Source organism: Seriola dumerili, unplaced genomic scaffold (assembly GCF_002260705.1).
Source record: "Seriola dumerili isolate Sdu_G_001 unplaced genomic scaffold, Sdu_1.0 BDQW01001299.1, whole genome shotgun sequence".
Taxonomy (NCBI): domain Eukaryota; kingdom Metazoa; phylum Chordata; class Actinopteri; order Carangiformes; family Carangidae; genus Seriola; species Seriola dumerili.
In genome coordinates, this window is record NW_019175554.1 from 1369830 (window position 1) to 1393294 (window position 23465).

At 40.1% G+C, this 23465-nt stretch overlaps 1 protein-coding gene across 2 annotated transcripts in view; it reads left to right on the plus strand.

The window, feature by feature from the left end:
• Positions 1-1051: 1051 nt before the first annotated feature.
• Positions 1052-23465, plus strand: part of gpc5 (glypican 5) — a 123228-nt gene continuing 100814 nt past the window's right edge. For both annotated transcript variants that reach the window (XM_022767916.1, XM_022767918.1), the window contains exons 1-2: positions 1052-1413; positions 4426-4587. In XM_022767916.1, the coding sequence (XP_022623637.1) occupies positions 1263-1413; positions 4426-4587 (313 nt within the window). In that variant the 5' untranslated portion in view covers positions 1052-1262. The remainder of the gene's footprint in view (positions 1414-4425; positions 4588-23465) is intronic.

Consider the following 23465-nt stretch of genomic DNA (forward strand, 5'->3'; position numbering starts at 1 on the left):
AACATTTTTTTCTTCTCTGGATGCCTTTGTGTGTATTTCACAATTAATGATCTTAAAGTTGTTGAAGTACCCTGTACATGTTTCAGTAGGATTTTAAGTAGAAACTTTTTGAAAGGGTTTTGAACCAAGGTATCTTTTGTAATGCCACTTTGTAAGAAACTCTTTTACAAGGAACAACTTTTGATTCTATTCACACTTCATGCAATCAAATTAAACAATTTTCCAATATACTAAGTACAGTCACGTTGACCACAAATTAAATGTGTTCTAATCTCATAACATCAAGCTGTGGTGTGGTCTGCAGTGATTGCCCCAGATAAAACGCCTCAGATGAGTGGCAGCAGATAAATCACAGTTTGCATTTAAAACAGAACATGCCAAGCAAAATGTATTATAAAATCATTTTGAAGTGAACCTGAAATCTGTAGTTTTGGTTGATACGTTAAAAAAAAAAAAAAAAATCGTGTTACAAATCAATATGGCACATTAGATTTAGGAAATTAAACATAACCATATATATTTATGTAAATGTTGGTGCAAACAACACAAGTTGGTTTGGACTGAATGAGGGACAAAACATATATGCATTTTGCATTATTTAAGACCAGCACATCTGTACAGTCCTAAATGTCTGCTTTCTAATTTAATAAAAAATAAAAAATATGGCCTCTTATTTGTCACTTCAAGTGACTGGGAAAAAAAAGCACTATTTAAGTGGTCAGATGTCATTTGAGATACTTTGGCAGAATTTTGCATAAATCCTGTATATCTCCATGAATGAGCCCGGGAATAAATCTTTCAAATTCCACGGTACTATTCCTCAAACTAACTAACATCATTTCCGGTTTGAAGATTTATTTAGCCTACACAGGATGAAACTGTCATTAAAAACAAATTCTAGCCCTAGACTGAAGTTGGGAGCTGTCCACTAGATGGCGCTGTCTGGCTGCTGTTCAGCTGTAGATGCAGCCGCGGAGTGCAGGTAACGTTACGGTACCGCCTCTGCTGTCGGTCCAACCAACTTGGACAACATGCCGTTGTCTAGCAAGTCGCACCGCAGCAACTTTCTCTCTGTGTCTGGGTCGAAATGATCATCCGCAGCGTTTCATCGACAGAAACACAAACGCCACATGGTCGACGCTAAATCCTGAAACCTGAAATGTGGACGGGACTCACCTGAGACCCGGACTGCTAAAGGTTTAGAAACCTTAATTTCCAACCAGGCTTCTTATTTGGGAGTATTAACCGGTCGTTTTATTAAAATGGGTGCACTCTGGACGAACTGCGTTTTCCTCCTGGCTTGTTGCTGTGGATCAGGGTTTGGAAGCCCAAACAGATGCGACGAAGTGCGCAAAGTTTTCCAACTCAGGCAAATTGGACCAATTCAATTATTGCCAATAAGTCCCCGACCAGGTATGTTGAAGTTTACCCTCCAGACTGAAGAGTAGGCTCGTCTGTGTGTTACTGTCTTGTGTGTGTTTTTTGGGGGGATGGCGTTCTTGCCAGCACACATGGTAACACAAATTGTTATGCTATTTTTTTTTCTTGGTTTTATTTCTGTTATTTTTCATTTTTTTCATTTACATCAACATGTCAACCACTGACTGAGAGAAATATTCTGGAGAAGTTATTCGACCTTGCTACTCATTAACTGCACTGTAGCTTTTAACCTGTCATTTTCTGTCTTGTTAAGTGCTCTTTGGAGTTACAAAACACCTTTTTAAACACATTTTAGAGGCGTGTGTGCAGTTGTGATAATAATATAGACACTAGAGGAGGAGAGCTTTGAGCTGTTGAATTTGCTTCTGTTTGTTTGACTTTTTAAATCAAGATATTTAAAGGAAATACTGCAAGAATGAAAACTCAGACAGCTCCATTCCTCCCCTGTTGGAGTGATATCTAATCTTTGGGCATCTACTATGTCAGGTTCTTCATATATGATGAAATATTTCAAATATGCAGATTTTCAACCCATTTTCAAGCAACAGGAATATGTTTGGAGCTAGAGTGTACCAGTACAAGTATATTGCTTATTGTTTACTTCACTACATTACCAGCGGTGCATGGGCTAGTTAAAAAAAGTGCTGTTTTAACTCTGTGAAACTAGGACATAAAGGTGCTGAGGTTACTTGTTGGTTGTGACGAAAAAGAAACCAAACTCTGCTCCTTTCGGCTGTCTAAACCAGATAAGTGGCTTGCTGGGATAAACATGAATCATTTTGCATGAACTTAGGTGAACCAGGCTTCACTTAACTTTCTGAACACCACCCATAATGTAATTCCACATGATAGTTCTGTTGGGGGAGGGGGGGGATTACGGGGTGTGGATATTTCATACGGGCTGTAATTGAGTGGACAGCTTGCTGCTGCTACCACTGTTCTCCGTGCTCTTCTTGGAAAAGTCAATCTTAATGGTGTTGACTACCATCCTGCCACAAACTGCTCCCTATAAACTTCATCACTGGTCTCCTCTGCTGCTGTGAGGAAACAGATTTAATTGACAGAAAACCCTCAAATGCCTCCTAAACCTCTAAATAACCCTTATAATACCATCACCACTCCTGCCCTTTAAATGAGCCTGTGTGGATTTAAACCCCTGTTCTGTTTCTTTGCACATTTGCAGACTGAAAATGACTTTCTCTGAGATAAATTGTGTGCAGTGGGGGCCTCCTGCAGTTTAAGCGATGATAAGCTCCTGCCTCAGTAGCTACTCACCCTGTAAAAACACTTGCTACTGCTTAAAGCTGCACCTCCACTGACCTTTCTGGCAGCAGCTAAAAGGTCTTCCAAGTCCAGATTCGTCTTGACATTGTAAAGATGGAAATTGTTTCCTTGATGGATGCAGATTAATGTGCTGAAATGCGTAAGATAGTGTAATGGGAGATGGCAAGATGTAGAGTTGATCCTTGAGCATGATTTTAGAAGTTATCTATAATTGAGTGCGGGCCTGTGAAAAATAACCTCCAGAAATTCCAGGAATCCGAGAGGGAGAGTGAGCTGTTTCCATGTTTGACGCTGCCTGTCTGATAAGAAGTGCCAAACAGCCTTCAGTATAGGTCAGAGCACAGCAAGTCAGAAGTCTATCACCTCGGCCAAACAAAAGCTGTTGTCTGTGCTGTTGGAAGTGGAAATAGTTCTGGGAAGCGTTTAGGTTAGAAAAGCAAGGCCTGGGCTGTTTTCATGTTGTCCTATCTGGAAGAGTTTGAATTCCTCCACCACGTGTGCCATCGCCTGCTCGGCTTCCTCCTCACTCTTGAACCTCGTAGGGAGCTGATATCGTCTCTGGCAACAGCTCTGCCTAGGCATGTCAGAGAGGCTTTTGCAGAGTTTTAGGTAGCTTTCAAGATGTTTTGATTGCCCCGTATGTGTGCAGATTGCTTACATTTGTTCATGGGGGGAAAATCTGAGACATCACTTTGTGAGGCGATAACGCTTTGACTCAGATCGCCCCTCAGGATCTAGATGTTTTGGTTTTCTTGCTCCACTAAAGCAATTTTTCACTTGTGCACTGCTAGAAAAACACAAGTATTGTATCGCTTCTTACCTGATGTTTAAGGTATGTCTACCACTGTGATGGCTTTGAAATAACTTCTGATGTTTCACACAGACGTGATCTTGATCTCCTAATACTTTTTAAGAGTGTGCCTAGTGTTGGTCGGTCTAGACTGAGATATCTGAACATGGATTGTCATGATATTATGTACAGACATTTATGGTTCCCAAAGGATGAAGCCTGCTGACGTGATGTCCTAACTTTTCCTGTAGCAACACCAACAGGCTGACGTTTACTGACATGTCTCAACAACTGTTGGTTCAGACCCTCATGTTCCCCACAGGATGACTTGTGATAACATCACACCTAGCACCATCAAACAGTTTAAATTAGTCTAATATGGGTAAATACCCACAAAATGTGTGTTTAGTGCTAATTAGGAAAGGCTAGCAAGCTAACACTATAAACTAAGATGGTCAACATGGTAAAGATTATCCCTGCTTAACAGCATCATGGTAATATCGCCAAGTTATGTTAATGTTAACATGTAGCTCAAAGCAGTAAGTACTACAGCTTCACAGTGCAGCTAAAGCATTACTGTAGACTCTTGATCTCTTGCTGATGCTGCTAAAGGAAGAAAAGCTGCTTGTCAGTTTGGACAGTTGCCAGTCAGATAATACTGAAGATAGTTGGACACACTCATTCGCACCTCTGGGCAATTTAAGGTGTCAAAATCCACCTGACTTACGTGTCTTTGAATTGTATAAGCCCCAGTTTAGGCTTCTTGTGTATTAGTATTGCATTCGAGTAACAGAGATAAACGTTAGTTTCTCAGAAAAAGAAATAAGCTACCTGGTGGTGTTTGAAAGACCCAGGAACCCAACATGTACCTGTTCTGAAGGATCGTAACATTTATTCCCAATGACTCTTAGGTTCAGACCTTCAGGTGTGCATGTCCAAGAACCTGACCTGCTGCACCAAAAAGATGGAGGAGAAGTACCAGTTGGCGGCCCGGAGAGACATCCAGAACCTTCTCCAGATGTCCAGCACCAGCATTAAGTTTCTCATCGCACGCAATGTGGCTGCATTTCAAGGTAGGAATTGACTGGGTTTCTTTGCTCAGGCGTCACCGCTGTAAGGGTTAAGCTTCCCAAAAAACGCGTGTTGAGATAAGCTCACTCATGTTTATGTGGATAATTGTATGTGTGTAGATGTTTGTTTGTATTTCCGAGTATATGCTGAGGAGTAAGGGTTTGTGTGGGTGCTGTAAAAACAGTGGATGAGTCAGTCTGTGTGTGTGTGTGCGCAGTGAGGCTCCACTTCAGAGCGAATAGAGCAGGGTCTTTCCTCCTTCCACACTCTGATCATGAGATTAGAAAGGTTGGCTGTTCCTGTAGGAGACTCAGGAGACCATCTGTATGGGTAAATATCTGTCAGGGATGTGTACAGGGGCCTTTTACTACTAGCCTCACTTCCTGTCCAAGGTGCCCCTGCTACACTGTATCCTGTTAATAAAATAAAACCCTCATATTTAGAGTACTGGAAAACAGATTTCCATCTTTGCATTTGTTTTCATTCTCTTTTTCTCAATCTTTTCCTGTCTTCTCCACTCAGCAGTGACTGACAGTTGACTGGCAGGCAACAACTTGCCTTCTGTCTGCGTGCTGTCCCTGCCCAGTGTGGGATGTTTCTCCCACTGGAGCTGATAGCTGTCATGTGACGGCTGGGATGGGTGGGCAGCAAATACAGAGCTTATGACTTGAATGTACAGTCTCAGACATATCATTAAACCAATTCACTTTAACGATGTCTCTCAGTTTAAAGATGTGCTGTTATCCTCCTCCTAAACTCAAATGATTTATAGGAGCGTCTCGCACGATCACAGTGTTTTAGTTGTGGTTTGCAGGGGCAATGCCCTCATTTTGTCATCAGATGTTTCATGTGTGTACTCAGGTTTTGAAGTTGAACTAAAATGCTTAGCATCTATGCTGATGTTTATGAAGACTGGCACCTCTAAAATGCAGTTAACTGAAACCAAAGTTGCAAACATTGCTGACCTTATGAAAGTTGTTGTAGTGCAGGGTTTTTCAAAGTATAGGGCCGGTGTTGTCATATTTCCGTTGTCTTTATCTCTCACTACTTTATAACTTTCCTACCCTGACTAAGGCACTCATCCCCAAGTCCATTACTCGCAACTGAGGACATCTTTAAAAATAGGTCACAAATATACAATTCCACTTATCTAAAATGGCTAAATAATTTCCTCAAACAGCAGAGCACTGTAGTTTCTATCAGACTTTTCTCAAACAGGAGCAAAAAGTGCATTTGTTGTGGACTATTTTCAGATGTGGATTAATACACATTTGGTACTGTAGTGAGTGTTTAGTGTGGGGTTTCACTCAAAATAAATTATAGTGCCCACATTCATCATAATGAAGGAACATGTCACCCACTGCAACAATGTGGTTCACTGATGTTTTTGGCAACAGTGGAGCCCTATGGCTCAGGCTAGTTATAGCACTTTGACTACACAGTCAATTGTTGTTTGTAGCATCAAGTCATTGTTGGTTTTTTATAGTTTTTCTTTTACAATAGGAAAAAAATAGAATATCACCAGCCTTATCCTTCAATATAAGACTCCGTTTGAAATTTTTTGAAGGTGTATTTTTCCTTCTGCCTCTTAAAGTTCTTCTAACAGTCCAGGAACTGAGGCTTTTGTTCACACAGGGCCGCAGTTGAATACAGCTGCAGGAGCCGGTAGCGGTTTGTGAGCAGCACTCACATGATTTCTTCTGTGGAATGGCAGAGAGTGTGCGCTCCTGCCAAACCAAACAGAGTTCCCTGTCAACATCGGCTCGCATCAGTCAACAAACACTGGCGGCTGTTCCAACATCCAAGCTGCATAATACAAGTGGCAACAGAAGTTCAGCAATTAAAGTTGCATATTAGAGTCACAGCAGCAGCATAACTGCTCTGAATATTGCATTAAAGCTATTATGTACTGTTTTTCAGCTATTCTTGAGATTTAGTTAATTGTCAAACTAGGGTTGCAACTATTTTCATTATTTAGGAGTTTATTATATATTTTTCTTGATTTATTGAATTGTCTAATAATTTATTTATTGAAGATTTACCACCACCAACTGTAGATATGCTCCTTGTTTGTGCGCATGATACAAACAAAAACCACTCGTAAAAAACCTTTCTCCATAGCACTGCCAGCAGTCAAAAACTTCACAGGATACCTTTTATTGACTAGTCCTTTCATCTGCATCTTTTCTCTTGAAAGTTGTTGGTTAGATCACATATGTACTCTTATGACATTGTTGGTTAAAAAGTGATTTATATTCTAATCTATTCCTGCTTTTATATTGTTTGTCTTGCTTTTGAAGCAAATCTGTGCTGGTGAAAGCTGATACTTGTTCAAATATGGTTGCAGACTTTTTGACTCGCAGCCTAAAATATCTGTTTACACACACACACACACACACACACACACACACACACACACACACACACACACACACACATATAGACCCACACACAGACACAGCGCCACCCACGTGGCATTGTTCTATTTGGCCGTAGAGGTTTTAGGAGCCTTTGTCACATGGAAAAAAAACTCACTGTGGCACCATATGTATGGGAAGCACGGAGGGACAGAAATGTCTGGCAGGTTCTTAGATCTTAACAGAGTGGAAAAAAAGAACTGTTGCACTGTTCATGTGCAGACATAAAAGAAACACAAGTCAAGCATTTAATCTGTCTTTCCTATCCAGGGAGTGTTCAATTATGCTGAATTAATATGAGTGAGTTGTTTGTTATTTGTGGCTGTGGGTTTTGTTTAGAGTGTTTTGAGATTATAATAGAAGTGGAAAACAGCCAACAACTTCACAGATCATCTTGAAATTGAAAAAAAAAAACATTTTACATTGACTGGCTGCCCTCAGCACTTCTTATTATTCCTGTAGTATTAGTCTTCTACCTCACCATAAACTTTTGTGGAGCACAGGAAAGATTTGGCTTTTAAGAGGCGGGTGGGTAGTGTGTATGCAGAGAGACAAGTCCCATAGATTGAGTCTCAAAATGATTGGCAGCCTGCACTGTAATTTGAGAGACAACAGAGAACAAGCAGAGTGTATAATGCATTACAACCACAGACAGGAAGAAGGACGAGTTAAAAGAGGGCAGGCTAATGTGGTCATTTGTTTTGAGCGAAGCCTTCAATTAGGCGTCTTTTATATGATGCAGCTGAAGGGAGCCGGGAATGAAGAAATTAGAGGAATGTAGATGGATAACTGTGAAACACTCAGGAGACACTGAGAAATAAAACGAACCTATAAAATGCTATTTAAAATGCTTTTTTCTTGCGGGACTTAATGCTCATGTTTTTGTGCTTGTAATGGGCTACAGTTGAAAAAAAAAAATCTTCAAGGGCATCCTTTATGTAGAAAAAGTGCTCAATAGTTTCAGCATAATGAGTAACGCAAATAACTGAAAACAAGCGCTTTAGCTGTTAATTATGAGTAGAGCTTCAAAGCAGAGCTCATCCCACAGTAATGGTTCATTACATTTCTCTCTCTTCTTCAGAGAAATATGGCACAACATTTCAATATCTCGTCCTTAAATGAACCTGACCGCTGCCTTTCAAGTCATTTCACAGCCAAAAGATAGTTGGGCAACTGGGGAGGAAAAAAATAGAAAGAATAAAGACTAAGCTGATGGCATACTGTCAAGCCAACGGCCTTTGAGCTTTCCAGCACATCACTTCTTCCCCCCTCCCGCTCCTGCTCCTGCTCTGTCAGTAAGTCTCTCAGGACTGCATGTTTTCATTCACGGGTTGTGAGGTTCCTGCACGTCGTCCGCACAGTGCACAAATATGCACCCTGCTGAGCTGGGCTTTAGGGGAGATCTTTTTTCATCCTGCGCAAGTTTGTCTTAAATCCATGGCAACCAACCTGTGCAATCCTAGTGTCCCGTAGGGCTGGAGCCAAATAAAACTCAAACACAGTGAATCAGCTGTTGAGATGCCTGAGAAACAGTGTCTGAGGAGGGCCGCTCAAATCACAGTCTAACCGACGGTCTAACATCACCAGATCAGAGGAATGCCTTCCTCTGGGACGAGCTTTCATTTGAAAAGCTGTGTCTTGCCTTGTGCGGACTGCAGAGCTGAAGGATACTCCAGTTTTATAAATAATCAGTGTGTTGCTCCTTATGTGATGTAAGGAGGGGAGGATTTTGTTATGTGGTCCCTGCTGGTGTGACAGTGAGTAACGGTTCAATTGAGACGAAATGTCGGTGACAACATTAAAAAGATTTCTACACACACTGAGGAGGAATAAAACATTAATAATTTTACATTTGTCATATGTACTTGCGACAAATACATATGATGATAACTTATCATAAAATTGTGAACTATAAACTAGTAGTTTTGAACATTTTGGCTTGTGGCCCCTCAAAAGAATAATTAATTATTTTGAGAAATAGGCTCAGTAAAACATAGACAGGAGATAGTGAAAATGTGTGTTTTTAATGCCTCATAATTCATGTTAAAGCCTACATGACCACTGGATGAGCAAGTTGAGACCGACTGTTATAAATTCAATGCTACTGTTGCTTAAATGTCTCTGGCGTGAAGCTGTTGTGACTATTAACATTCTGGGGCTTGTGGTTTTCCCTTCAGTCAATCTGTCATTTTGGTTTCTAGCCTGCGGAGAAAAAAAAAAGTTCTAGTCAACATGAGACATCCAGCAGACACAGTCAGTCAGCCTTTGCTTTTTTTGTTTGCATTTTTTCTAATCGTGAGCTTCTGCTTTGTCAGGAGCTCAAGTGGTTCTGATGAATGTAGGATCAGACAATCCCAGGACCGAGTGCTGGTATCGCTGAAGTGGAAAGCTAGCCTGTTGTGCTATTTGCACCCATAAATGCTAATTGTGTTTCTGTTTATCAGCTTTTAAAGAATCAGCTACACAACTTTTACTCTTTGAAAAAAGGGACATAGTTGAATGGCAGTGGCCCCACAGCTTGACTGAGAGGAGACCACAGTCAGCTGTCAAATTAGTAAATTTGGGGGGGGGGGGGGGGGGGGGGGGTGTTTGTGCTGATTAGACAGATGATGTTTAAAAGTTTTATTTTTTTTCTTTTAGCAGAGTTTCTATTTCAGTGAATAGATTCTGGTTGTGTTAAGTCCAGTAAAGTCAGCACTAAGTTGGCTAACGCCCATACCATATGACCACAACATCCTGCTGAATCCTATAAAAGAATATTTTTAATTTGATTGTAAAAAAAAAAGCAGACAGAAATGACAAATAGACGGTCACCAAATTAAACTAACCTTCAACTTTGACTGCCAAATATGCTGACCTCTGATGCACATTGACTGGCATTAAGATGCTGAGATAAATTGTAGTTTTATCTGTTACAACTATGACCCAAAAGAAGAAATGAGAATTACTTTTATGAAACTCAGGAATGTGTATCTGTACACTGCAATCTTTGCCTGAAATCATCGGTTACAAGCTAATACCTGACAGGATGTGGATTTCAGGTTGGATTGCTGTGCATTACCTGGTGCAATGTTTCCTTTTCATAAACTTAGAAAAACACCCTTTTTATCAACTTTGTCACGGTACATTTTTCATCTAATCTCGTTTTGTTTTAAAGGTGCTATATGTAAGTTTTCTCTGCCCCCGGTTTCTTGGTGGGGGTGGGTGGTGGTGGTGGTGATGATCGCTTGCCAAGAGCCTCAGCTATTGTGGCAGCCCTACTTCTTCTTACTCTCCTGTTGAACTGAAGAGAGGCTGGACACTACAGTGACTCACTATCACAAAGTAGTATTACGAGATGGGATGGGCCAGGTTAGCATGCCAACTTCAGTATGAGAAAAGGAGTGACATGGAAGAAAAACAAGAGTCAATAGTAACGTTCTTAGTGAGTAAAGGAATCAAGTTTGATGCTGAACTTGCAATATTTTCTCTGCACTGGTAAGTAAACAGCTGTTAATGCTAACATATCCTAACATACAGCACCTTGCTAATGTATAGCACCTTTAAGAAGCAGAAGAATTTTGTAAACCCATAAAAGAACACTTAATCCATCAGTTTTTACAAAAAGTTCAAAATCACCACATTCAGGGATAGATATACAGAAACATATTCCTTTTTTATTCAAATCTGAATGAATCTAAGATAGTTCCCTGTGGCTGAATATTAATGGTGTTTTGTTATTTCAAGGCACTCATTTGGCTCATTATTTATATCACTGGTCAGTCTATCAATATTATTAACAAACTGAGTTCCTGATGTAACATGCTTTGGCTTTCGCTCTTTCATATGCATGTTGTGTGTTGCAGAAAGTCTGGTAAGAGTCTGAAGGCCCTGCTAGTAACCCCTAGAGGCAAAGCTGGATTACCAATTGGACAAGGCGGGCAACTGCCTCAGGGCCTTGGGCTCTTGGGAGCTTCGTTAATTGCAAATTTGTTTGGGCCTTAAGGCAGGCCCTGCAATATCACCTGTTAAGTCTACCTGAGAAAGACAGACCTGTGTCAAAATTTGTATATTCTTAAATACACTTCTGTTCAACCAACTTGCCACAAACCCAGAGTCAACAGTTGCACACAATTTATTTTTAGGGAACTAATCCAACCCCTAATGCTACGCCTTATACACACAAAGTGGCTTAAAATATGGTGACTGATGGACATTGCTAGTAGTGGAAAACAGGAAAACAATCAAAACACTACCTGTATTTATGGGGACAGTTAAAGCTGAAATCCATAATAGTTTTTCTTATATCCTTATTTTATCATTCTGTATTGTCAAGTGGGTGAAACCAGTGGGGAAGGAACTGAAATCAATCATTGTACTTGGAGATGTAATCTACTGTTGAGAAGTTAAGATCGAGTTTGTCAAGCTGCACTTGTAAGGGTTTACAATGGCAATATCATTTAACTGTATACAAAACATTTGTATCCACCTCACCTTTTAAATGAAATGGTTCTTTCTGTGATGTGTGTAGTGCAAGATCTGACATAAAAGATAGTTTGGATTGTCTCATTTGACTAATTTCCACTGCTGACTTGTTGCCTCAGGAGTCTGAACATAAACACATTTCTTCTATATTTGCTTTAATATTTCAGTGTGATTACCAGGCTGCCCTTCGAGGGATGTTGTGCAAAAAAGTTGCTCTAAAAGTGGTGCTGGAGGAGCCACCACATTTACCTAAGTGCTCCTTTGCAATCCACATTTCTCCAAGAATTTCAAGTTCAAAACAGTAATTTCATACCAAGGACAGATATTGTGCTGTGACCAGCCTTGAACAACACTGCATCACTGTCTACAGTAACACAGTGTTCTCTTCCAGTAAAGTTTCTATGTTGGTCACAAATTGGCTGCTCGCCTCAGTCAGGGAAAATATGCTGCTTTTTATAGGACTCCGCATTTTAGGATCTTTTGTCTTGAAAATGAGCATTCCTCATCTTACATTTCCCTCAAGAAACACCAGGCTGTCTCACATTGAAGCTACTTTTTGTTGTATTCATTCAGAAATTGTTACTGTACATGCAAAACACCTGATACAACAATATAAGAGGTGTGAGATAAGATGCCAGTTTTACATTTTGTTTGGGACTGAGCCGTCTTTGTAAAAAGAAGATGGCGTATCAGTTGGTCATTTGGTTCAGCAAGTTGGTCCATACTGAAATATCTCAACAAGAATTAGATGGACTGCTGTGAATTTTAGCACAGACATTCATGGGGCTCAGAAGATGATTACTAATGACTTTGGCGACCCCCTAACTCTTCCTGTAGTGCCACCAGCAGCTCAAAGTTTTCACCAATCCTGTAAATATCTCTGGATGGATCAGCACAAACTTTGATATTCATGGCTCCTGGATGATGAATGACTTTGTTGATCCCTTGACTTTACCTCTAGCGCCACCTTAAGGCTGACAGTTGTGGTTTGAATGGGTTGTCATGAGGTTTGCAACAGACATTCACGTATCGCCCTGCATGAAGAACTGAAATAACTTCAGTGATACCTTACCTTTTCATCTTGTGCCATCTTCAGGTCAATATTTCAATGTGTGCAACACTTTGGTTTAAGACCAAATACCTGCAAAAGGAATGACATTCTTATAAACTGCAGCTGTACTTTGTGTTTACTGTTAATTTGCCACTGTTAGCATGCTAACATGTTAAAATAAAGTGATCGTGGTAAATGTTACACCTGCTAAACGTCAGCATGTTAGCATTTTTAGTGTGAGCCTGTTAGTATGCCGATGTTAGCGCCTCTATGTCTAAGTCTGAGTGTCACAAGGCTTCTAGCATGGCTGTATAGTCTCTTAGTCCTGTTTTTCCATAACATTAGCAAACCAGTCCCTCCACAGAGACTACTCTTAGATGTTTTTGTCAAGCATAAAAAGCTATGAGTGTGAATGAAAGCGGGAATTCAAGGCGGAGTGATTAAAATGATAGTAAAAACAAAGGTTCCAATAGAAATCAACCTTGCAGGCTTTGCAATATGAATGTGTGATGAATACTCGCATACATTGAATTGAGTAGTGGTTGGATTTGTTTGAAGATTTCATAGGTTGATTCTCACTGCTGGCCTTCAAATCCTTTCTAACCTGCCCTCTGCTCCTTTGTGTGGGACCTTTCATTTAGCTGAGTCTTTGTCCACCAGGTCTACAACCATCCTCTCTTTGTTGTCACTCTTACAAGAGGTGTGTGTGTGTGTGTGTGTGTGTGTGTGTGTGTGTGTGTGTGTGTGTGTGTGTGTGTGTGTGTGTGTGTGTGTGTGTATTCCAGCCGACGCAGGGGCCTCTCCTCGAGATTCCCACAGAATTTGGGTTTGGCTTTGTGATTCAAGGCTGGACAGTTGATCCAGGGGAGGACAGAGAGTGAAAAAGAATGCGAAGAAGAAGAATGAGCGACTGATGGAGAGAAAGTTGGGAGGATGCCAGATTCTATTGAAAGTCTTTGCACAGCGTTTGAAGTCAGAGGATAAGGATTTAGAGGGAAGCAGGATTATTCAGAGTCAATACCCTTCAACAATCCAGGCGTTCGGTCTGCTGCAAAGAAACAACGTAGTCAGACTGTTTTTCCCTCCGTTTCCTGTTGCAGCTCCTGTGTCAGACATGCTAGTTAGCGTAACACTTTTCTAATCTTGTTATTGTTCTCAGTGCTTACACAAATAGTTTGACATTTTGGGCAATTTGTTAATTTGTTTTTTGGCAGAGAGTTGAAAGAAAAGTTGGATACCACTTCCAACAGTTAAATGTGAAGCTACACCTTGCAGCTAGTTAGCTTAGCTTAGCATGAAGACTGGAAACAGATGGATGGTGCTTTTCTGGCACTGTTCAAAGCTAACAAAATCCCCTTACCAGCACTTCTACAGTTCACTAATGAACATGCTATATCTTGTTTGTTTAATCCATACAAAAACAAAAGTGTTGCAGTTTTCAGGATTATGTACACGACTATTTCTTGGCTGAAAACTACTACCAGCCAAGAAATAGGCTGTCAGTAATCTCCCATTATTAGTTTTTTTTCACAATGTCTTCTGTATGGATTAAACAATTGAGATATAATATGTTAATTTAGAGGTGGTAGTAGGTCAAGCCTGTCTCCTAGAGATTACATTCATTTTCAACAACAAATAAATGATGATAGAAACAGAATGCAGACTAGATTGTTTTCTTTTCACATAATGAGTAAATGTTGTAAATTAATGTATTTGGCGAATTGCAAAAACCTTTAATTCTGTTGTTTTGGTAAAATGTTCACAGAGAACATATTTGTTTTCTGCCCCAAAAATTTTTGAATTTCTTAATGAATTATTAATTAATTTCTTTAACGTGTTTAATCCTTTCATAGTGACTACACTATTAACTTACTTTTTATGATTATGATTAGGCCCTCGCAGCACCTGGTTAAGATTAGGGGTCTGGTTTAATCCAGAAAAAGTTAAGTGATTTCAGACACAGTGTGTTTATTTATATTTAACAAAAACCAGGATCTGTCCCTTACTTCTGCAAAGTGCTTCTTTAGCTTAAACCTAACCACACATGGACTCTTGGTGCAAAATCCCATCTTTGGTGTCATGCACCCCAAACATCTCCCAGTGACCCTGGTGGAGTTCATACATCTACTGCTTCATTCATTAAAAACAACTTGCTTCTGAACATAATACAACCAGTGATTCTTATCCATCCATCCATCCATCCATCCATCCATCCATCCAATCATCCATCACTTATCTGGAGTCGGGTTGCAGAGGTAGCAGGTTAAGCAAAGTAGTCCAGACGTCCCTCTCCCCCTGATATGTTTTCCAGCTCTTCCTGAGGGACCCCATGTAGTTCCCAGGCCAGATGAGGTGTATAGATTACATTTTCACTGCCAAGTAATTGGGAAAATAATGTAGTAATATACTATAAACGCCACACGGATGCATAGGTGGAAACTTGCATAAAGGTAAGCTAGCTGCTTCTTCCTGTTTCCAGTCTTTATGCTGCGCTAAGCGGCTTCTGGCTCTACTTTCATATTTAACTGACAGGCAGAGGAGTGGTATTGATCTTCTCATCTTACTCTCCATCTGAAAGTAAATAAGAGTAAATGTCCTCTATGTCAACATGTTTTCATGCACAAATGTTTCTGTGCTGGAAGGTATATAGCATATGGTCTTCCCTTTCAGATTTTACTTAGTTTCAATCTTTTAAACCACAAAACCCCAAAGCATGCAAATTGCAGTTTTATGTTGTTTTTCTTTTTTCTATAAATAACTTTTAATACCCGACATCCTCATCTGACATTCCCAGAGAAAACACTCTGACTGCTGTTACAGTGTCATACTTGATGCTGATTGTTAACTCTCCATCATTCTGCAAGTGTGTGTGTGTGTGTGTGTGTGTGTGTGTGCGCGTGTGTTCAGTTTATTGCTACACAGGAGACCCAGATCAGTTGACACACTTCTTCAAATACTGGACGACTGCTGTGTGTCCCAGATGTGCGCATCAACAGTCACGCACACTCGGTGACATGAATACACACGCACCCTGACTTTCTCTGTCTTACATTTTGTCTCTGTCTCTTTCAAACACACACACACACACACACACACACACACACACACACACACACACACACACATACATACACACATACACACTGCACTGCAGCCATGCTGCATAGAGATGAAACCTAAAAATACACACACTTGTCAGCACTTTACATTGTTTGTCTCCTGTGTGCCCGTTTGAAATGGAGATTTATGGCCACTGGCTGTTGTCTTAGGGCCATTTTCTAGATTAGATGACAAAGCATACTGCTAAACAGGAGCTGTATCTTTACGACAGACTTACACAGTTTTTTTTCCCTTTACAGATTTACACAGGGTTGACCTGCCTGGAGTCCAGCAAGCAGGGTAATATCCCAGTGTGATGTTTGTGCAGGAGAGCTGACTGTGCAGCTAAAAAAAAAAAAAAAAAAAAGCACAACAGTGAGCAGCAAAGACTGAGCTCACACTCCCAGCTCTCCGCACAAACCATGTTGCTTTGATTTGGTGGTATGTCAAGTGAATGGTTCGGCCCATAATAGCTGCTTTTTCTGGAAGTAGCCCTCAAGTTAAACCGGTCATTCTTCAAATAATTTAGAAGTCCAACTCAGGGGTAAACCAGACACAAATTAGGGCTGTTCTCTGGTACATCAGAACATTTGGCTGAGAAAAAAATGACTCTGTAACTGATACGGAGACAAATCCTCTAAGTTTTCAGCACCAACGCACTGCAGTTTTTATGAAAACATCAGTGTCATTTTTTTTAAACCCCAGCTCACTTGAACTCTTGGCATGTTTCTTAGAGTTGTGCGTCTCTGTTTCACCGCAGTTGTTTGGAAAAGAGAAATCACTTCTTCTGTCAGTTTGACGGAAGGAAGTATTTCCTAAGTAAGGAAGGAGTCTCCAGGGATTAGGCTGTAGTCGTCTGGGCGATGAAATCCTAAACACAAGCAACACACAGCAACACACCAAGCCTACTGTCTGCCCCCCCCCCATCCTGTCCTCCTTCCCTACATGGCAGATATAATGGCATAATTGTCCTGCTTATCACTAGTATCCTGGCATGAGTGACAAATGAATGTTGGTTTTACTCCAGTCCAGTGTCTGATGTGCCTGTTCAATACTGTTTGATATAAACTTTTTAATCCTCTTCTGATTTGTCCCACAGCTCAGAGATGCTTAAGAGGGCAGTTTGAGTTTTTGCTCATCTTTTCACATGCATGATTACATGAAAGGTTCTACATGTGTATGCCACAATCTAAGATACTCCTAGATAAGCTGAGCCACTTCTCTCAGGCTCATTCATTCATAATGAAACTGCACTAAAGAGTAAAGTGATTTTATTTGTTTTGTTAGGTTTATGAAATAAGGTTATGCACATGATGCCAGGACACAAATGTGACATATTAGTGCTAAAAACATACACAGACAAAGTATAAAATGAAATCAAGTCGGTCTGAATTCATCAATTTGTTGTTTGGTAGAAAATTAATCGCCAACTGTTTTGATAAACAATTATTCATTTATCATTTATTGAAGTCCATTATCAAGAAACGTGTTATATATTCTCTGGCTCCAGCTTCTTAAATGTGAGGATTTTCTGCTTTTCTCTGTTTGATATGACAGCAAACTGAATATGTTGTTTAATAACTGTAAATAATTTGAGGACATCACCTTGGCCTCCAGGAAAATGTTTTCTCTCACTATTTTCGGTCGTTTAATACAACGATTAACTGATACAATTATGACTGATGAACTGATGAAATTAACTGAGAAAAAAAAATAATCAAGGTTAATCTGTGTTAAACATAATTGGTAGTTGCATCCCTAAAATCTATGAAGGATCCTCACTTTCCAAGTGACTGTTACTACTCCATTCACTTAAATAACAGCTGCGACACAGAAGTTTTGGTGATCCTGGCATAAATAATTTCTCTGAACTCAGATCTTTACATTACCGTTGAAGTGTAAATCTGTCACTGTGAATGAGAATCAGAATATGTTAAAAGGGTACACTTAAAAAGAAGTTACAGTAATAGAAACAACATGTTAATAAAAGGAGAGCTGGGACAAGACAAGAGAGCAGGTCTTAGTTTTCTACATCAGCTCCGCATTCTTTGTAGTGAAGATAAGACCTGAGCCTTGTTCTCCGATAACAATCGATCTTAGAAGTTATGAGGGTTTTCTAAGAGCTTTTCTACGATCACTCTTAAATTTCTGTATGTGTTCCCCAAAGCAGCACTTAAGAGCGAGTATATGCGCATTCCATTAAGAGCTCCTCAACGTCGGCTGTCTGTTAAGCTGAGGATGATGGCGAATGCACTTTCCTTTTTTAACTGTCTGTAAGCTGGTCTGTAAAATTACATCCCATCACAAAGCGAAAGGGTTGTAAACAACACAAAGAAAAGCTTCATACTTGGAGTTGTTCAGTATGAAAACAAAGATTAATGTGCAGTGAGCAGTCTACAGCTTGCAGCTTGCCTCCCTTTTATATTTCATGTTACTGAGTGGAAGTTTAATGAAGTTAACTTTGATTGATTTAGCTGCCACTTGAGGCACGTAATGTTCTACTCTTAAACTCACATTAAAGCTAAAATCAGGGGCGGACTGAAACAATAATTCAGGCCGTGAATTTGACTCCATCCCAGGCCAACCTCACGCAAACCATCAGACTGCTAATTCTGTTGGCCAACTCTGTTTGTTGATGTAACAGGTTGCTATAACGGGAATATGCACATACTCTAAAGTGAATTTCATTCTATCATTGTTTGTGTATCGGACCTGCTGTTTATAAGCGGGTGGCAAACGACATAGACACCGTAGATGAAAAGAAAAGCGAGGATATGGAATCTGAAAATTTACAATTTAACCATGACGATGGAAACTTTCAGATCAATCATGCAAGTTGATTGTTGAATTAATTTGCGCTTGTGTCTTTGTTAAATGTTACTTTGTAATTTTTTTAAATCTAAACACTATCACTCATTTTACATTAAACATCACTTACAACATTTGTTTTCATGGTAAAAGATGCCTATAGAAAAAAAATCCCATTAAAAATGTAAATAAATCATGTTGCTTTAGTTTCCTCCTCCAGGTTATGAAGATGCTCTATAAGGGATTAGTAAAACACTTGTTAATCTATGATCATTTCTACCAGCATCTTCAGTCACGATGCTTTTTGTAAACAGCTCTTAAGCTTAAGGAAGTTCATTAGATCGTTTTTTAAATTTATTTAATAATTTTTTTAATGATTTTTTTTTTTTTTTTTCCGATCATCGTAGCCTTAAGCTGTTGTTGGGAAACAGGGCTCTGTTTTCACACTGTCACATATTACAATGGTTGCACTGCATCTGTTTGTTATTATTATTCTTTGGGCAACAGGCAGTCGAAGGAAAGATACTGTACTTCCACCAATGAGTGCAAAATTAAATGGTAAATTAATCTTAGTTTTACATAATAAGATCTTAAAGTCTACAACCTCCTTTGTATTAATTACTTTTTCCCCCCCTGTAGTCTGAATTGCCACAACAAAAATGGTTGTAAAAGTGTTTTTGCACTTTGCAGTTAGTTTTGCAGGGATACTGATGTGCCTCTATTTAGTTGAGGTCTATTGTAATTAGAGCTCCAACAATAACATAACGAATCCTCTTTTGTAGGCCAGTCAACCGGATGGAATTACACAGCTTACCACTTTCAGACCCTTGAACCTAATGTTCTGTATCATCTTTTTATAAATCTGATGTAATTATCCAGTTCAACAGAGTAATCACTGGCGTGCTGTGTGCATTAGCCCCTCTATTGAGGCTTATGACAGCCCTGTTGGCTCCTTCACTGGCATCTAACAGCTCCCTGAAGGCCAGCCGCAGGAAACCTTCAACAGCCTCACACAGAGCCACCTTTGAAAGCTAATGAAAGCTTTATTATGATATTATTATTTTCACTCCGCCTCTTAAAACTGTGGCTGCTCACTCTCCACCTCTCTCTGTCTGGGTTCCTACGTGAGTGTGTGCTCTGAAAATTTTATATGTGTGCTAAACGTGAGCTGTGTTTCTACAAGTGCTGCATGTATAAAAGGATATTTGACCTATACATGCCACACACACACATACACACATACACTTCCCTGTGACCCTCTCTGCCTCCTTTCCTGAACGGCATATTAAAGGCTATGTTCACAGCAGAGCTCTGTGCTCTTTGAAGTGTTCAAGAGCTGCAACAGATCCTCAAATATTGACTTTTAAGCCTTCTGGAGGTAACAGAGAGAAGCACAGAGAGAAGCACAGAGAGAGAGAGAGAGAGAGAGAGAGAGAAATGGCGAGGGCGAGGAAGCGGCAGAGACAGACACACGGAGGGAAGTGTCTCCTGTGGTAGTTCAGATGGATGTTGTGAGTTTTGTGACAGGAGGGCTGAATTTACTCTGGATAGATATATGTTTGTCAACTGTTAATGTATGTAGGGAGGGGTGTTTTTATTGTCACGGGGCAGGAAGTACACAGAGATAAAGGCTGGTGGTAACTGAGCCTGACTCCAGGCAAAATAGATTAAAATGACTCATGTCTTAATGTGGCTTTTTTTGTCATTTCCTTTCCTTTTTTTTTCTTTCCTTTCCTTTTTTTCTTTCCTTTCCTCTCCTTCTGTCCTTTCCTTTCCTTTCCTTTCCTTTCCTTTCCTTTCCTTTCCTTTCCTTTCCTTTCCTTTTCTTTCCTTTCCTCTCCTTTCCTCCTCTCCTCTCCTCTCCTCTCCTCTCCTCTCCTTCTTCTCTCCCTCCACCCTTCTCTGAAAAAGCCAGCGCACACTTCTGTAACACCTCTGAACAGGCGACTGTTTTCAGTTTTATAACAATGCCCCCTTTATTGAAACTGAAGACGGAAGGAAAAATGTCCCAGGGCTTTTTAACTTTTCTCAGGAACCTTTTTTTTTCCTGTGCTGTCTGCAGGTCAGAGTGGTCAGTTAGTTTCTGTTTGCGGTTGAAAATGAGGCCGATTGACAATCCAGACGCCTGAAACTTATGTGGAGAAGCATTTTGAAATGGGAGAGTTTAACATGGGCTTTCCCTCGTTATGTATTTCTCCCCCTCCTCATGCAAACATGCTTGCACATGTCTTAACACACACACACACACACACACACACACACACACACACACACACACACACACACACACACTGAAAAGGGGCTTTCGTGAATCGGTATATTACAGCCAAATATATCTGGATGATAGCCAGCGATACCCGAGCTTTTCAAACATTAATTGTTCATACACTGATCAGCCACAATCTTTAAAAACAGGTGAACTGGGTTGTGACTGATCAGTGCATATTGAATTAATTTACATGCCAGCAGGGAGGGAGGCAGTTGATCGGTTGGCATATTGTCCTGGCTCTTTTAAGTGTGACTCCACATATTCTTACTAACTAACCAACGGTTTGTATGAAAAGGTGAAACCTGACATGCATGCTAACTTTTCTGTTCATATGTTAAAATTTGAATGTAATAAATCTTCCTTCTTCTTCACATTCCATACTTTTTTTTATTATAGTTGTTCTTTAGCCTTTTCGTATAGCAAAAATGCTTTGTCTTGTTTGTCTTGGTGTTTTGTGCTGTTTTATTGCTCTTTTGTCTTGCGCCGGTTGGGAGAGCAGGAAATTGGTGGAAAAACTGTTTTGAAAGTGAGTTCATGTCCAGTGGCTGATATGTTTTTCATTGCTCTTCTGTTTTTCTCCCATGAGAAAAAAAGTAGAATAATTCCAAAACAGATACACAGTGCTTGTTTTTTATTTTTATTTTTTTTACACCGGACCCAGTTCTGGTGTACAAGTCATTTCAGGTTTCAAAGTTCAGAGTAAATGTATCATAATTTAATAATATTCCTGGCTATTTACATAGTTATAAATGTTATCACCAGACTCAGATTATCTGTTGATATCTAACTACCCACCTCATAGAGCATCGTAAGGGGCGGTGGACCGGGTTGCGGGGGTGGTTGTGTGGGGCAATTATAAAGGGCCGGGCTTGGCTTATTCTGCGTTGCAGGTGTTTGTAGTAGATTATAATGTCGTAACGGTTATGACACCAACACATAAAAGGCCCCGTTTTACTTGGTGGTTTGTTTGTAGATCAGAACAGGCAGGTACACTGAGCTCACTCATCCACACTGAATAACACTTTGTACCTCACCTCAATCTCATGCTAAATCGGGACAGTCTGCCAGACTGCATGCGTGCTTGTTTGTGTTTATGATACTGTTGTCTTGATGCAAAATCTGCTTCATTTGCCTTATCTGTTCTCTTGTCACTCCTCTGTCTGTTCATGCCTTCTTTTGCTTTCTGAGCAGCCAGCTCAGGTAGATGTAGCCAGGTGTGGCTGTCAGACACTCCGGCTCAAACTCGGAGAGCTCTGTGTTGTGTCGTGTGATCACAGAGCCGCCTTCTCTTCTTCACAAACTAACATGCTTGTGTGAAAATTTGTCATGCCAGAAGAGCTAAAATAAGATTATTTAAAAACTCTTATCAAGACCCTGACAGTCCTGCGTTCAGTGGATTTTGATGAATAAGTGCTTTGTCGTTGTAAATGTGTGCTGCTGCTTCTTTTACAGATTACAGGCAGGTTTATTTTTACACTCTGTGTCCCGCAGCTTAAGAGTCTGTTAGTTTGTTAGGATAACTCGGTCAGCCCAGATCAGCTTCCAGTTTACAGCCTGAGAGAAAGGCAGGTAACGTATTGAAAAAATATGTGATTTATTACCAGCTAAATGCACACATTTGTGATTTATATAGAGGCAAAGTGAAACTAAATTCTTAACGTTGGTCCGAATAAATTGACCACAGGGTCATAATCAGGTAAGTGCATGTGGTAACTTTATAGTTTCGGCTTGTGACCTACATCGGCTTTGACCTCTTTATATCCTAACATTTCTATATGTTTCATAGACAGAACTATAGAATCTTGTGCTAACTTTAGGGAAAGCGAAAACGATGTGAAATTTGTATCCCTTCAATTAATTGGAGGAAAAAAGGAAACCTAACCTAGAGAGGGCATGCAGCAGATCAGCTGACCATGTGTCGACAGACAAGCACACAATTCAACTTTATATAAAGAAAAGAAATCCAGTAATAATAATTGTAGGAAGTTAACAAGAAAGGATTAGGAAAAAATTTAACACTTAAACTAAAGTGTTACTGTGCCTGTTGCTCTGGACTTCATGGGAAGTGAATTTTAAAGCAATCAGTGTCTGACCTTTTTCTTTTCCTTTTTAGTTACCACAAACTTTTATGCAGAAAACAATGTCATCAAACTACATCCTGGAACAAAAAAGTGAGGGGTGCTTTTTTTTCATCCTAAGCTATCCCACAATTAAAGACATACTTTTCTGTTGACTGTACTGACTGTGCCACCCTTGGCTTTCATTGTGTTTTTAACTCTGGGATGAGCTGAACCCACAGAGCCACTGACTCATCCTTTCTAGATGGAGAATGGCCTTTTCTGCAGCCTATCAGATGTCACTGGGCTCCTCTGTTGTGGTCACAGCCATTCAGAGAGGATGAATCATATTAGTAAAAGCCATCTTTGCGCTGCTCGGCGGCTCAGCAGCTCAGCTGAGGTCAGCTGCCGGCATTTGAGAGCTGTAAACCTAGAAACACAAGAATCTTCAAAGTAGCTGATATTGCTGCGATCAGTTCAGGCATTACAGTGCACATTTAGGGATGCATTGCAATATAGTACAATAACTGTATCAACCATGTCTCTGCTTATTCTGTGTTTTTGTGTGTGTGTGTGTTTGTGTGGGTGGAAGAGAGAGAGAGAGAGAGAGCGAGCAGGAGTTATTGGCCTGGTTTAAAAGGCTCTTTTTAAAAGGCAACTACAAAGGCACATCTTTTTTCTCATGCAGCTGACTGATCTTTTTTCTCAGTAACAC